General features: G+C 33.1%; 2 protein-coding genes across 2 annotated transcripts in view; one reads left to right on the top strand and one right to left on the bottom strand.

Annotated features, from left to right (window-relative positions):
* Window positions 1-3661, top strand: part of LOC108777339 (ribonuclease P protein subunit p40) — a 66712-nt gene extending 63051 nt beyond the window's left edge. The window contains exons 4-6 of the mRNA XM_018544193.1: window positions 2817-2942; window positions 3049-3238; window positions 3319-3661. Coding sequence (XP_018399695.1) covers window positions 2817-2942; window positions 3049-3238; window positions 3319-3661 — 659 coding nt within the window. The remainder of the gene's footprint in view (window positions 1-2816; window positions 2943-3048; window positions 3239-3318) is intronic.
* Window positions 3662-4762: 1101 nt separating this feature from the next.
* On the bottom strand, window positions 4763-14801 carry Kap3 (kinesin associated protein 3). The gene is made up of 16 exons (XM_018544253.1): window positions 14442-14801; window positions 12141-12258; window positions 11904-12072; window positions 11619-11825; window positions 11330-11466; window positions 10724-11239; window positions 10476-10644; window positions 10225-10325; window positions 9927-10145; window positions 9665-9830; window positions 9376-9501; window positions 9150-9254; window positions 5722-5807; window positions 5415-5604; window positions 5250-5340; window positions 4763-5148 (listed from the first exon to the last, which is right to left on the bottom strand). The coding sequence occupies exons 1-16, from the start codon at window positions 14465-14467 to the stop codon at window positions 5010-5012; spliced, it is 2565 nt and encodes an 854-aa protein (XP_018399755.1). The 5' UTR covers window positions 14468-14801; the 3' UTR covers window positions 4763-5009.
* Between the last annotated feature and the right edge of the window lie 1043 nt (window positions 14802-15844).

Genomic DNA, 15844 nt, shown 5'->3' on the forward strand with positions numbered 1-15844 from the left:
CCCCTCTCTTTTGCCGTATTTCACTCTCTTTCGTTATATAATATTTTTAAATCATTTTTTTATATATTTGTAATATATTTGTACTCTAAAAACTAAATGATATCCGAAAAAAATCATCGTGAAAATGAAAAGTTCAAGCCATGTTCAAAAAAGGATACTCAAAAATCCAGGATTGGGCATTAGTAACTAGTTAAAACGTTAAAAGTTAAAAAAAAAGTTAAAAAGTTAATAACTTTTAATTTAACTTAGTTAATTTTAAATTTATTAAATTTTAACTTAACTGAATTACTTTTAAACGTTAACTTTTTAACTTTTATTTAAATTAAAAAATTTTTTTATCTCTTTTAAATATATTAGAAAAATAATAAGATTTAATAAGACTAAGGCCGGAATCCATAGTCCGAACATAGTCTAATCTCAAGGAATGTCTTAAGATGCTAATATGGCTCTCTGATTGGTTTATGAACCATTAATAATAATAATAATAATAATTCGAGATGATATTAAACTAGTGTATGCACTAGTTTAATATCATCTCGAATTATTATTATTATTATTAATTTTTACATGTGGTTCTGCAATGTATATGATTCTGAGGAACTATGAGTTTTGTTATTATTTAATATTTTGTCATTATCGATACGTTGTATTTTTATTGATAGTTTATTTTTAAATTAAAATGTAATTTTTAAAAATGTAATCACTCTTGTATCTTTTCTATGTGCTGGCTGTTTTTCTAAAATTATATAACTTATATAGTTATATCGTTATGTGTTATATACTTATATCACATATGAATAAAAAAATTAAAAGTTTAATTTACTTAATGATCTATATTGTAGTTGTTTAATCTTATTTTAAGAAAAATTAGGACATTTTGATCTAAAAAATTATTTTTTTCGAAATTAACTTTTTTTCACCTTGAGTTAATTCAATATTGACTTAACTTGCGTTAAGTTAATTTTTTATTCCTTCAACTTTTAACTTAACTTTATTAATTTTGTAAAGCCATTAACTTTAACTTATTCAGTTAAAAAAAAATATTAACTTACCCAACCTTGCAAAAATCTAAACCTTTTTATCTAATAATAATATTTTACCATGAAAAGTAACTGATATATTATTAATGAAAGATGCCAGTACAAAATGAACATACATAAAGTGTATGTAATTTTCGACCGATTTTCGAATCCCTTCCGTCTTCCGCTGTTCCCCTCACTTCTCCGCCCCGCGCGCAGATCAAATGTCGCTCGAGCGTCGTGCGGCATTTGGACCGCGCGCGGTGAGGTGAAGGAGATAGCAGAAGACGGAGGCGATTCGAAAATCGACCGAAAGTTACATATATTTGTAACAACCTTATTTTACGCATATACATATGTAATATGATTTTACGCTCGGACTAGCTCATCGGTTGAAATAAGATGCGCGTCGCGTAAAAGAAGTTCGGCAGGAGGAGTATTCGCGTCGGATCGGTGTTTCGGAAATACGTGATAATTCGGAAATTGCAGAAGAAAAGAAATAATATAAAAGTGATAGTTTGATGACGAACACAATTTATTACAACAAAAGCGAAGATATTATAATACACGAAGATATAACATAAAGAAAATATAATACAGAAAACGGACGCGAATCACGATGATACGGACGAAGAAATATATATGTATATATAATCGCAAGGCGGACGCGGACAATACAACGAGACTTAATTCTAATCGCGCGAAATATTTACAAACGGTCGCGAGTTTTACGGCGGTTTGCTTATCCGCGAAATAAAAGACGGTCGGCGCGGCCTCGCGGGCGGCGATTAGCGACGCGGTGGAACGCGGGTATACGCCAGAAAAGGAAACTCGGCGCGACGCGTATTTTCGAAGATGATTGAGAATAATAAGGAAAAGGATCCGATAACCAGCGGCCGAGAACACTCGACAGAAGCAGAGAGCGCCCTACCCCCTTTCGAATGCTGGTTATCGGAACGGGATATTCGGGATAGGGAAAGAAGAGTGTGCGGAGGTTTGTAGGAATAACTGCAGCGGTTGTCCGGCGGCCGAGAACGCCCGGCAGAGGCAGGGTACGCCCTACCCCCTAGGTTCGTCGGAACAACGCGGTGCGTGCTCGGAGATCGGAACGTCGACGGTTCGTCCGGCGGCCGAGAACACCCGGCAGAGGCAGGGTACGCCCTACCCCTTAGGTTCGTCGGAACGAGCAGGTCTCGGAAAGCGGTCTCGGAGCACTGAGAAGGAGCCGGTGAAAGTGTACTGGAAAGTGTACTGGAAGGCTGGTGATAGGCAAAAAGGCTGCGTCGCGTAGTCGACGCGGTATTTTATACAGAGCCGCCAGTCTCGTTCGCAATCCTCCGGTCGGCTTCGATATTTTCCGCCGATCGGTTTTTCGTGGGAGAGAAGATTTCCGATCGGCGGTCCCCGGCGACGGTCGGCATCTTCCGACGAGACTGGCGGTTTCGGCGACTGCTGTCTTTGCGAATTATTATTTAATATATCTACAGGCGCATTGCCCCTTTTTTGATGGCACCATAGGAACGATGCTTTTTTAGGGGGGCATCGTTACATACTTTATGTATGTTCACTTTGTACTGGCACCTTTACTTAATAATAGGTCTGTTCTTTATTGCTGAACTTTTGCACTAGTTCATCTTTCTTCCTTTTCTCTCCAGGAGAAGAAAAAAGGAAAAAAGATGAACTGGTGCAAAAGTTCAGCAATAAAGAACTAATATATCAGTTACTTCTTATGTATACATATATGTATGTCTTTTTATATAAAAATTTTAATGTTTCTTTTTTCAATGTACATCGAAGTAGTGAGAATTGATCTAACAAATGACAGTTTCATTCCTGGTAAAAAGAATTACGATAGAGTTCGGATAGCGTTGGAAGAACGACTGACCCAGAAGTTTGATGTTATAGTATCATGGGATCCACCAGGTTCACATACATTTCTACCTTTTTCTTTTAAATACACAATATAATATTTGTATGTGTACCTATACATATAGATACATTTTCTTACACCATTATTTTAATATTTCAGAGATCAGTTTATGCCCGTCGTCTGTAGCAGCATGGTTTCACGCACGCAATTATAGCGTTTCTCTTTGTTGCCAGAAATTTTCCCAAAAAACCAAATATTCATTAACAATACCTACTTATGAGAACACATATAATAACACCGATATCGATTTCTTTGAATGGCTTGGAGTCTTCAGCATTGATGGTGATCTGTACGGTCATTTTAAAATAGTTTTATGATGATTAGTAACATGCCATAGAAATGTAACAATGATAACTGTAACATTTTTAGATCTACTAAGGGAGAAGATAATTATGCAAGTACATATCAGTGCTCTTCTCCTTTCATACATGTTAGACAGGTGCAGTATTTACAGTGGACTGGATTTTTCACACGACAAAAGATCCAAGAAGTATATAATACTCTAAAACAGTATGTATTATCACAAGATGCTTTACCATGGATTAGTTTAGACATACAAGGATTTGCAGACAGTCCTATTAGCTTCGATTTGAAAGAGCATACTTTCTTGACTGACGGAGACAATAGTTATACTGTTGTATTTCGACCGAAAAGTAAAGTCGTTATACGAAGAAATTTAAGTTCAAATAATAAGATAAAAATACATCGTTAACTTTTTCTTGTTAATAAAAGTACATGTTTTATATTACATAAATCCTTTTAAATTGTTTTGTATTTGTTAAATTACGATATTGCAAATCTGGCGATCAAAAATCAAAATCAAGCGAAGTATTTAGTTTCTTGTTGAATGAGAGGAATCGGATTATGTATGTATAAGGAAAATATTTTTAAGTAAATCACTACACACTGATAATAAATTTCTATAAGATTCAATTTATTTATTTTATCACGATAAAATAGAAGATAATTGATATATAGCTATAAGTCATGTTGATGATATAATAAAATATCTTACTCTTATGTTAATTTAAGTGTGATAAGTTAATAACTAAAGGACAAGAGATGCAATGAAAACAAAAGACAACACAAAATGTATTGTCGACAACTAAAAAATTGCAACACTTTGTTTTCAATGGGTCTTGGAATACAGCCTACTCCATCGAGCGATTGGTTTTTATTTACGAGTCCGTAAATAAAAACTAATTATTCGGTAAGCAAGGCTGCATTTCGAAACCCATTGAAAAGAAAATGTTGCAGTCTTTCAGTTACTAACTGTACATAATACATATGTTTGAACTTTGATTACTTTCTAAAGAAAGTGAACATATGCCTATACTTATTGCACAATATGTTATACGCAATAAATAAGAAAAGTTGCTATCGCAGAATATATCTATACATACAATTTCATCTCTTACTCAAAAAATGCGTACCATTTGGTGCTTACAATGTTCGTGAATATTATTTGTCCTTGTTCAACATTCGATACACAACAAGGATGAAATGATTGTATCAAGTGCAACGCAAATTAAATTGTTTGGTAATTTCATACACCATGTCTCCTTATTAATTTTGATATTAACAATGTAAATATTACGAGAAATCTCTGAACTATCATAAGTATGTTGCATTTAACCACATACATTACACACTATTTTGACTGTTTGAAGCCTATCACATGATAAAAGAGATCTGAATAGACTTAGTATCATTATTTGATAGTATTATACGCATCAGAGTACAAAGCCAATTCTTATAAATAAATATTATTCATATGTATACAAATAATACGTAAACAAATAAAAGGCACTAAAATATTTGACTATGGACCGATCTCACAAACTCTAATTAACCTAATCAGTCGATTCCATTAATCAGAGTTCGGATACTGGCACTATGAGGTAAAAACTGTCTATAATACATATAATAAAATCTGTTTAAGCAAGCGTGTCTTTGTAATATAGTAGCAAACATTTTTTTCCATTGAATATAATGAAAATATTCTAGATATCTTTGAAAAATTAATTCATGTATCTATATCAGGACATTCGGATTAATTTTCAGATTAATATATGAGAACTATCTGACTCACTGAATTTTACTCTAGAATTATAATATAAATCTTCTATACCTGAAGCAACGGACATGCGAGACTTAGAACGAGCCATGAGTTCACCTATTTCGTCGAGATCTCGATATCTAAAAAATATACATAAATAATTAGTCTGTCATGTAATCATAATTCATTTATTGATGCACTGCATGTCGCATCGAATGTATATGCATCATTGGATATGTACCTACTGACAGGCCGACTAGGATTTTCAGATGACTCCGATGAATGTTTCATAATTGAAAATCCATCATCCATATTAAATGATGCAGTATTACCTACGTGAGCATGATGACCTATTATAAATATATGCTGAATAATAACTTCATAAAAAAGAAAAAATAAATATTACCAGAGGGAAATAATATAGTATGTTTTAGTAGATCACCGCTGATAAATGGAGATAAACTGTCATCGTCATCATCCGGTAACATATGATTGATCGAATCTGTTCCTATCGACTCAACCATTTCCAACCATTGCTGATTATGCGATCGGAACTTTTCCACCTTTATGCGAACTGCCCAATTCTTGTCGCATATCTAGAATAAGTTGAACAATTAGTAATCCTTATAACATCACAAATTATTTTTATTTGTATTATTAACGTACTATTTAAAAATTTATGAAAACGAGAAAATACATTCTTAGTTACTCACAGCAATGACATCTAAGCATGTATCACAGACTTTTCTTATTGCAGAGTTTTTATCGTGCATTAAATCGATTAGATATCCGGGAGCTTCTGTAAATAATACAAATTTGCATAATTTATTTAAATAAATAAAGTATAATTTGGCTAAAAAGGAGTCAGTGCGGTAAAAAGAGTGCGCAAAAATTTGTAGAAAAAAAATTATTTAATAATAAAACATAATATATGTAGTTACATTAATGTCCATTTCCACCAATGCAGATTAATTTTAATCATGGTTCAATTTGCTCTTCATCTTTTTCTAATTCTAAAAATTAGAAAAAGATTAACAGTAAGTTAAACCGAGATTAAAGTTAATCTGCATTGGTGGAAACAGGCATAAGTCAATCATCGAGTTCAGAGTCAATCAGAATATGGCAGTTTGGACAATTTTCTTAAAATTTTTGAATTTGACAAGGTTATTACTAAATTTATTTTATTATTGGAGATTAATATTAAGTGACTATGTATCTTTCTTTTGTGGATTTTCTTGAATCCGTTTGATAACATAATTTCGTTATCAACAAACATGGAATTTCTTTGACCGATAATTGTGCTTCCTGACGAATACTTGGAGATTCCATGTTAATATTTTGCCGAGGATGACTAAAATGAATAGTCGAAACGTTCAAACGTCGATGGAACTACATATCTTATAAACAAAATAATTCTTCAAAGGCGAATGAGAGTACAGCGATGTTGTTGGGTCGCAAACAAAAAGTAGTCGGATCCTTAAAAAATCCTTTTATTCAAATAAAATCTTTAAAACGTTTCGACTTATTTTAAGTCATCTTCAGTTAAAGATATCCATAAATGATCAATACATCTAGCAAGTGAGTCAAAATTAACACATTTACCACGATATTAATTATGAACCTTCCTACTTCGCATACATTTCAAAATATGTTTAAATAAATGTAAATGTGTTAATTTTTAAAGTCTTTAATATCCAACATAAGCATTGTGAAGATGATTGATCTAAATATCTTTAATTAATTCTCAATTTTTGTACTTATGACAATCTTTGGATCTTGCAAGACATAGTTCGTCTGATCTGTCAATTGGATAGGACTCACTTGCTAGATGTATTGATCATTTATGGATATCTTTAACTAAAGATGACTTAAAATAAGTCGAAACGTTTTGAAGATTTTATTTGAAGAAAAGGATTGTTTAAGGATCAGACTACTTTTTGTTTGCGACCCAACAACATCGCTGTACTCTCATTCGCCTTTGAAGAATTATTTTGTTTATTGTTTGAATTTGGAGAGTCCGTGAGAATTCACATTAATTATATTTTTACATATCTTATGTTTTATTCATGAAGGAAGATATAAGGAGACTCCACTCGGTCTCGCCAGTCTACAAGACATGAACCCATTTTAGGTTTCGAGTTCCGTTTCCGATTCTCGACACTCGCAGCGCTCGTGAATTTAGTAGTGCTGCGCATAATGAGTGCGAGTAAGAGAAATGATCATTTTTCTTACTCGCACTCATCAGAATCGGAAGCTGAACTCGAAACCTAAAATGGGTCCACTTTTATTTTACGGAGTGGAGTCTCCTTATATCTTACTTCCTGGTTTTATTAAATAATTTTTTTTATTGACAGTCGGTAAATAACAAGGATGACATATATGACATCCGAGGAGAACCCAAATGAAAAGAACACACCTGGAAATCTAAACATGCCATAGGTAACTTTCCAGCAAAGGACACAAGCAACACTTGTACTTGACTTTTTTTGCGCATTTCTTACTGCGCGCACTCCTTTTTAGCCAAATTATATTTTCTTCATTTTTATTGAAATATAAGGAGTCCATTATTAATTTAAGTGCAATATATAGAAATTTGCGGTCTCTAGATTATTAGAGACCGTAGACTTCTATATAATTATTACACTGGATTGCTAACTCTGTCCCTTTAACTGTTGCCAAAAATTTTTTTTGCTAAAGATATACTCATACTGATTTAGTTGCTAAAGATATACCAAAATAAGGTCTACGCATCGAATTGACAGAAAGATGTACGATATCTTAAACCAATCACAGAAAGGTGTACAATCTTCAAATCAATCATGGAGAGGCTGACAACTTGTTGGTATCTTTTTTCTGTACGTGCGGTCATGTGATGGTTTTATTCTACACATCTTGGTTGCCAGCCAACCCACTTTCCGAGATGAGGCAACGGGAGCAAAAACGATGACGTATTAGAATTGCTGGAAGCGTTCCGAAGCGTTAAATAGACCAGTCATGTTAGTGCTACAAATGCTCTGTAGCATTTAAAGCTAAATGGACCGCAGCCCTAATCGCGCAAACAGCGCTTTTACGTAAAGAAATGTGGGGAGTTAGCAGTCTAGGGGAGTTTTCCAACACAGTGATCATTTCATATTTTAGCGTTTTCTCTTGGAATACACTGAGTGTAACCTCGCACTACACTAATGTACATATACCATGGTGCACATTTCATACTATCGCGTTTAATTCTGCTGCCGGTTGACTTCCATTTTCAAATTTGAATTATCACACTGAAGCTAAAACTCCATGTATGCGGTGAGCTGCGGCAAACGCATGCAGTGACCAATCAGGAGCCAGACGCATGCCGGACTTCTGCCGGATGCGGCATGCGCCTGGCTCCTGATTGGTCACCGCATGCGTTTGCCGCAGCTCACCGCATACATGGAGTCCTAGCTTTCCTTTACACCGTCCCTTTAAGATCGTGTAGCAAAACCCAACTTCGTGCATAAAATTTGCACTACACTATAGCCACGGAAACACGTTACATTGAATGAGTTCGCCTACCACCAATCAAGAAAACACGTTGCACTGTCTAAGTGTTGCACTGGTGGATGATAGTGCAACCAAGAAAAAATGTTATTTGTTTAACGTTGGCGAATAACAAGTGTCGCTTGTGTCCTTTGTGGAAAACTCTCTATAGCATGTTTAGATTTCTGAGGTGTTCCAATTTCCACTTGAGATGTTCTCCTTGGATGTTCTCATATATGTCATCCTTGTTATTTACTGAACGTTAAATCTCAGATGAGAATCAGAATACACCTCTAGCATAATAATTGTATAAAAGACCATGATATGGATACGAGTTAATTAATTTTGATTGGTCCGTTTTAAGCCATCATGTTTTACCAATTTCTGAAAGAGAAAAAAAGAAATAAATAAGAAAAAGAACAAATTAAAAAAAAAAAAAGAGAAAAAATAGTAAATGTGTGTCCTTCTTCCTTGCCGTTTGTTAAAATTACTATCCTGCACATAAAACTGCGGCTCATGTCCAGACTCTTATTAGAGTCTCCAGTTTAAATATATATTTACAACATCTGCCATGTTATTTTATGCGTTTTTATATCTAAATATGTAATAACTGAGAAAATTGATTATATATTACCATTACCAGTCTCTCGAATCAAATAATCTCGGGTTGAATCATGTTTTGCAATTTGATAAAAAATGTAAATAATTTGTAAAACCATTTCATCATCCTCTTGCTTGGCTGTAATGATATTATATATTGAAAATAATGCTTGTTTCCCATAAACGTACAATTAAAAATGTACCTACAAATATGTATGGTTGTTTTTTTTACATACGTTTGCTTTTTAATACATGCATACCTTTAAGGAGTTCGATAAGAGAGAGAAGTATATCAGCCTTACATAACAAACGAGCACAATCTTCATCACGGGCTGAAGTGCCGAGAAATATGACAATCTCAAGAACTACATCATCTTGCACTTTACCTATAGATATAAAAATCGATATAACAAAATAGAGATTAAGATTTAATATTACCTTTAATAATTATATCATTTTTTTAAGATTTAATATTACCTTTAAATTCTATTTATTAACATTAAATACAAAGAACAAAATAAGAATAACATAAAAGAGAAAGGGATTTACCTGGAACCAAATTATTACGTATCCATGGTATAAGATTACAGCGTTGAATGATTTGAGAATAATCCAAATCAGGCAATTCCAAATTGCCTAACACGCCAATCACTTCCAGTACAAAGTCTTGAGAATCAGATTGAGTCAAAGCCATTGCAAAATCACCCACAAATTCCTTTTAAAAAGAAAAAAGAAATATATATACAAGTGAAAATTACGATAATAGTTGTAGTTGTTATATATTAATTTTAACATTAATGTTTTGACTTACGACAAAATTTTCCTTTGTTGAATCGTGTTGGGAAATATTTCTAATCATCTTCATTATAAGGGCATCTTGATTTTTAAATGCAATTTTTATGAGACCTTGCAAACGATTGTTCTCCACCATCAGTTGCGCATTCTTATTATTAATAGCTAAATTTATGCCGAGAGCTATTAATTCAGATCTTACATGTTCATCCTCAGAATTTAATATCATGTTTGTTACCTAAGTGGAATATACAAATATTATAGTCTATAGTTTCCAGTTTGTTAAATTTATATCAAAACTATAGATTTTTATGTACCATTGAAATACAATCTGTATTTATGAACATTGCTTTCACTTTGTCATCCATACTGGCATGATAGAGTAGTCCTACAATTGTGCTCTTATTTTTTATATCAGCTATGAACATAACATTGATAATATATTTAGAATTTATATATGCACGCACGCATGTTGAAGATTATGTAGAATTTTCATTTTTTACATATTATTGTAATATCGTAAAAACGAGAGTATATACATCAATATTTTTTGAAACAGAAATCTTACCTTGGCTAAGCAACTTTATCCATTTTGGTAACATACCCACTCTAATCATTCTTGCTCTCAATTTAGTATCAAAAGAGAGATTAAATAACAATTTTAAGGTGCTCAGCACAAGATCAGTATTATTGTTTTGTAAAAGTCTCGGTAATTTGTCTATAATATTTTCTTCTATCTGCAAATGTGATGTAAATTTACATTTAAGTATAAGATGTATTTATTCGTGACATTTATATATTTATATAAAATATTACCATAAGATCTTTGTTTTCGCGAAAGATGGATAACTTTTTCAAAAATGTAACAACCAGGATCAACAAGTCTGTGTTGGCCCTGTCTAACGTTTTAATCAGCATACTGATGACATTTTTTTTACGCATTTTTTTTTCGACTTCCATAGCGTTTTCGGCAATATTTAACAGTAGATAAAATGCAACTCGTAGCAGTTGCTCTTGCTTCTTAGTCAAACTTTTGAACTTCTTGCGACTTTTTTCTAGTTCCTCCTTCAACTTCTTAATATCACTTTCAGAGACAGTTACAGAAGATACTTCCGCAGAGCGTCTCTTGACCTCATAATCTAATGGGCCTTCTATATTCCAAATATCATCGATGATTCTAATCTTCCTGTCATAATTATCATTATTACCCGCTGGAAAAAACGTTAGACCAGTGATGTTCTCAAACTGTTTCCGACGTTTCTCCATGTCCTCCTTCCACTGGTCATAGCGACGTAATTCAAAATCAATTATGTCCATACAAAGAGAACCGGTCTGTACATGAAAAAGAAAAATGTGAATAATGTAAATATAGTTCCAAAGATTATCTAATCCTTCTAAGTTTTATCAATATTTGCAACTTACTCTGTATTCAAGCACAATGTTATGAAACTGACTATACGTTGAGAAACAAAAAAAGATATAAATGATATTCGTGGATAGTTCTATGCTGCGCCGCCAATCTTCTCTGAGAACTCTAGCTAATGCACTTAATAATGATTCTGTATGAACAAATAGATAATCTCATTTATTGTAGTTAATCTCACAAATATATTTTTAATGATATATAATTTTCTTATTACTATTATGAATCAAATTAAAATTATCTAAAATTATTTTTAGAAAAAAAATGTATGTGCAACACAAAGATTACCATTTTTTGTCAATTCTAAAAGATTATCAGGTATCCTCGCTAATTGTAAAATTAATGATGAAGCTTTAATTTTTCCTGGTATTTCTTCATATAATAATTCAATATAACTGTCAATGTTACTAATGACTGCACGTTCAATCTCACTGTTCTCTGTGATTACTGAATTCGACGATGCTGGTCTTAGTGACTGGGAATTACTATCACTACCTAAGAAAATTATAAATTTATTAAACTTGTAGAATCTCTAACATAAAAATAGCAAACATAAAAATCATGTTATATTACCTGTACTGATATCATTGGTCCGACGATTTTGTAGATAATATATTAACTGCTCAACCTCATGCAACTTAGATTCGTGTATCAACGAACACTTTTCCATTACCTCCTTGGCTAAGAGAGAAACATTAGTATCGGTGTTCAAGCTCTTCAATCTAATTATCTTTTGACATTCCTATACACAATGATAAACATATAATAGGTCTCGCAAGTCAATCATTTATTTATATAAAAAAAACGTGCCTTGCGATCGCCGAGCATAGGATCACCTAGTTCCCCCAATATCAACGCCTCAACATCATAATTAACTACCAGAGCCTTCTCTGTTGGATGAACATCCAATGTTCCAGATCTTACCTTCCTAAACATCAATATAATAATGTGTAAATATATGGGTGAATTCTGTTTTTGCACTCATGCTGTAAGCAATTCATCATTGTTGTCTATCAAATATCCATCATTATGCTAAAATATGTATTACACTCATGGGCGTCCACAGGGAGGTGCAAGGGGGCATTTGCCCTCTTCCCCCCCCCCCCCCTCGGGCAACAGGCGCGCGCGCCGAATAAAAGCGTGTGTGGTGAGATCTTAACATGCCTTTTCATGCTGACACTTCTTGATGCTTATTTTTAGCGTTAAAATAGATCACGTAATCAAAATTGACAACTCATAGTCATCGATATTATTCTTCCGATTTTAAACGGAGCCGTTACTCAATTTCGCGGAGACAACACTTCGGATATGTAAGATTATCATTTGACTTTTTTTCTCAATTCTAGTCTCAGATATACTCGCAAAACATCAAAATGAATCCGAAAATAGATTTCCCTTTAAATGCCTACTGTCTTTGCGGAAACTCGAATTAGCTATGTATTCCATCATATAATTATGATATAATCATACTATATACCTACTTGAAAATTATATAAAATATGTAAAGTTTATGGAAAATATGCATTTTATGCAAAATATTCAGTTAAATATTTTTGTATAAATATCTACAGTCTAGTAATTATATACATATAATAATATTATTAATATTACTATTATTATTATATTTTAAATCATGCCCTCTTGGAAAAAATCCTATGGACGCCCATGATTATACCTGTTCCACAATAGCTATAAGCATAATTGCAAATGGTTATAGTTGTAAATAAATTATAATCACAGTTAAAGATGAAAAAAATAACTGATTAATTCTTACAACCATAACTATTTACAACTATATAACAATTATAGAATATAGCCCAGTGAGAAATGATAATAAAATTAACATCAAATTGATGTCGATTTGACGTCGATTACATTGTCATTTCTCACTGGGAGACATTATACAGATATTAAGGTGATATCATGACAATTTAAATATTTTTGGTCTACTCTTGTAATGTCAATTTGTAGTTTTAGAAAACTAATAGCTTTTATGGAATAATAGGTAAACATGTTTAAGTTTTTTTAAACATGGTTAGTCTAATAAAATCAACCACTAACAATAAGTATACTGTAGTTACTGGATGGTTAGTTAAAATTAGCAAGCATATTACAAGATATAGATGTTTATTAATATCTTGGGGGTCTTGGGTTATTGGCTGTACAACGTTTACACCATGTATTTACTTTGACTTTCAATTATTTAGACTTCTTGACACAAACAGTTGGTGAGAGTAACCCTATATCATCTGTGAATACTTTCTAGCAAGAACACAATCAGACACAGTATAACACAGAGAATTATTACATCCTTGTTGTTTGCCTATGTTAAACAAGGATGAAACGATTCCTTATGTTATACAGTATCTGATTGTGTCCTTGCTGAAAAGCACTCAAGTTTTACCATGCTGTGTCACTAGAACTACTAACCATAAAAAAGAAAAGCATGTTTTATAGTGGCATCCTGTTAAATTTAACGTAACAATCCTAACTAGCTCATTGATGTTATTAAAATTAAATAAATAAATAATATCTAATGTGTTTGATCTAATGTGATAAAATGATTGCAGCCAAAGTAATAAGAGTACAAAATCTGAAACCGTTATTGATATGTAGGCATTACTAGCATTCAATAGATTATAAATATTAAGTTAAGATTGTATCAAGTAAATTGTGGTTAAATAAGATTTGTTGTGTACTATGTGAAACATGTGTTCCAAGCAGCATCCTGTCACTGCAACACAGTGTAATACTGTGTTACAATTTGTGTCATACGTGGAAAGCATCCCTTATTTTCCGATGAGCGCCGCTCTAAAATATTATATCGTAAAATAAGTCTCTGTGTAAATGTAACCATTATAACTCAGCCTCAGTCTCTGTGTCTCTACGTCGAGTTAAACAAAAATAAATGATGCCTACCACTGAAAACGGAAAGCGGGATGCACCTTAAGTTTACTGCATTATAATTTAATAAGACATTTATAATTGTGCAAAATTTGTGTAACTTGAATTGATTTTACAAATACTACTGCAATTTACTCGTACAAGAATTACGCGTTGACAAACTACAAATATCCTTCAACAGATGCAGAGGCGATGGCTTCTTCTCACCTTTTCAGAAATTTAGCCTCATCCATTTTACCACTCGCTATTTCGTTGGATTTCCCCTGGTTAGAATATCTTCTCCCTTAAGTACGTCCTTTGTATATGTATGTATACATGTACATACATACGTACAACTCGCCAATTCTCCGTTAATTTATTTGCAGTACCAGAGTCACTTGCAAGTTAACGCCTTCTTCTTAAATTTAAATGGCCCAGGTTCCGGCGTAACCGGATTAACGTGACCAGTCGTACCAAAAAGAAATAATATGCATACAAAAATAAATATGAAAACAAAGGAGTGATGCAATGCCCACGAAAATGGCGTAGCCCGAATCACGAACGGACACCGGGGTATCGATCGAATCATGAAACTTTCCCTAGAATGAAAAATGAAAAGAGAAATTTTTTAACGTAGTTAGGGCTAGAGTCCTAGAGTGCGTTCCGAGTCGCGCATGAAGCGCGTGGACTGCAATACTTAAGCGGGGAGCACAGACTTTTACATAACGCATAATACATATACATAAAGAATTTGATTGGTCCATTGACTCATGCATAAGAAAATGGGCCAATGAAATTCCTTATGCACATGCTTCATGCGTTATGCAAAAGTCTGTGTTGGGGCTCTTAAGCGGGGAGCACAGACTTTTACATAACGCATAAACCATATACATAAAGAATTTGATTGGTCCATTGACTCATGCATAAGAAAATGGACCAATGAAATTCCTTATGCACATGCTTTATGCGTTATGCAAAAGTATGTGCTCCCCGCTTAATGCACAACACTTTGAAATTGTTCCGTTTTTTCAATGCGCGCATAACACGCATGAAGCGCTTATGAATTCGGACCGGTTTCCTGTGCGAGCTATGCGAGTTCCAAGATGGACGCTATACAAGACGTCAATAAACAATTTCTAATAATTGTAATTTCTTCTTTAATACTTTTAAAGAAAAATGATGAAAGTTCCGATGACAGTTCCGACTCGAGCGATAGTGAAAATGAAGTCGAAGGCATATCTCTAAGGGCGGTATTCATAGTCAGTTCTTATATTCAAGACCGTCTTAAATTCAGTCTTGAGGAGTTACGAACCAATCAGAGGGCCGCTTTAGCATCTTAAAACATTACTTACGACAGTCTTGAAATAAGAACCGACTATGAATACCGGCCTAAGTGATACGCAGAAAATATTTTTTCTATTAATAGTACCTAGATAAATCACGTGGAAAACAGATTGGAGTTGAAAAAATTATTGATTACGTCGATCGCGTAATTCCTAATTAATATAACGTCTAATCTATACATTAAATAAATCAAGGTAAAATAATATGCCATTAATTTTGATGAAAGTATTCAACATAAATTAAAAGGGCGAAGTAAAAGTCAGAAGTAAATTACATTTAAAATAATT

This window comes from Cyphomyrmex costatus, unplaced genomic scaffold, assembly GCF_001594065.2.
Source record: "Cyphomyrmex costatus isolate MS0001 unplaced genomic scaffold, Ccosl1.0 scaffold114, whole genome shotgun sequence".
Classification (NCBI taxonomy): Eukaryota; Metazoa; Arthropoda; class Insecta; order Hymenoptera; family Formicidae; genus Cyphomyrmex; species Cyphomyrmex costatus.

What these genes read in the sequence shown, in the direction of transcription:
- Kap3 (XM_018544253.1), bottom strand. Translation starts at nt 14,467, where the DNA reads ATGGATGAGGCTAAATTTCTGAAAAG. An exon ending in TTTAGAATTGACAAAAAATG is followed by an intron (nt 11,467 to 11,618) that starts GTAATCTTTGTG and finishes TTGTTCATACAG; the next exon opens with AATCATTATTAAGTGCATTA. An exon ending in CCTAGTCGGCCTGTCAGTAG is followed by an intron (nt 5,149 to 5,249) that starts GTACATATCCAA and finishes TATATTTTTTAG; the next exon opens with ATATCGAGATCTCGACGAAA.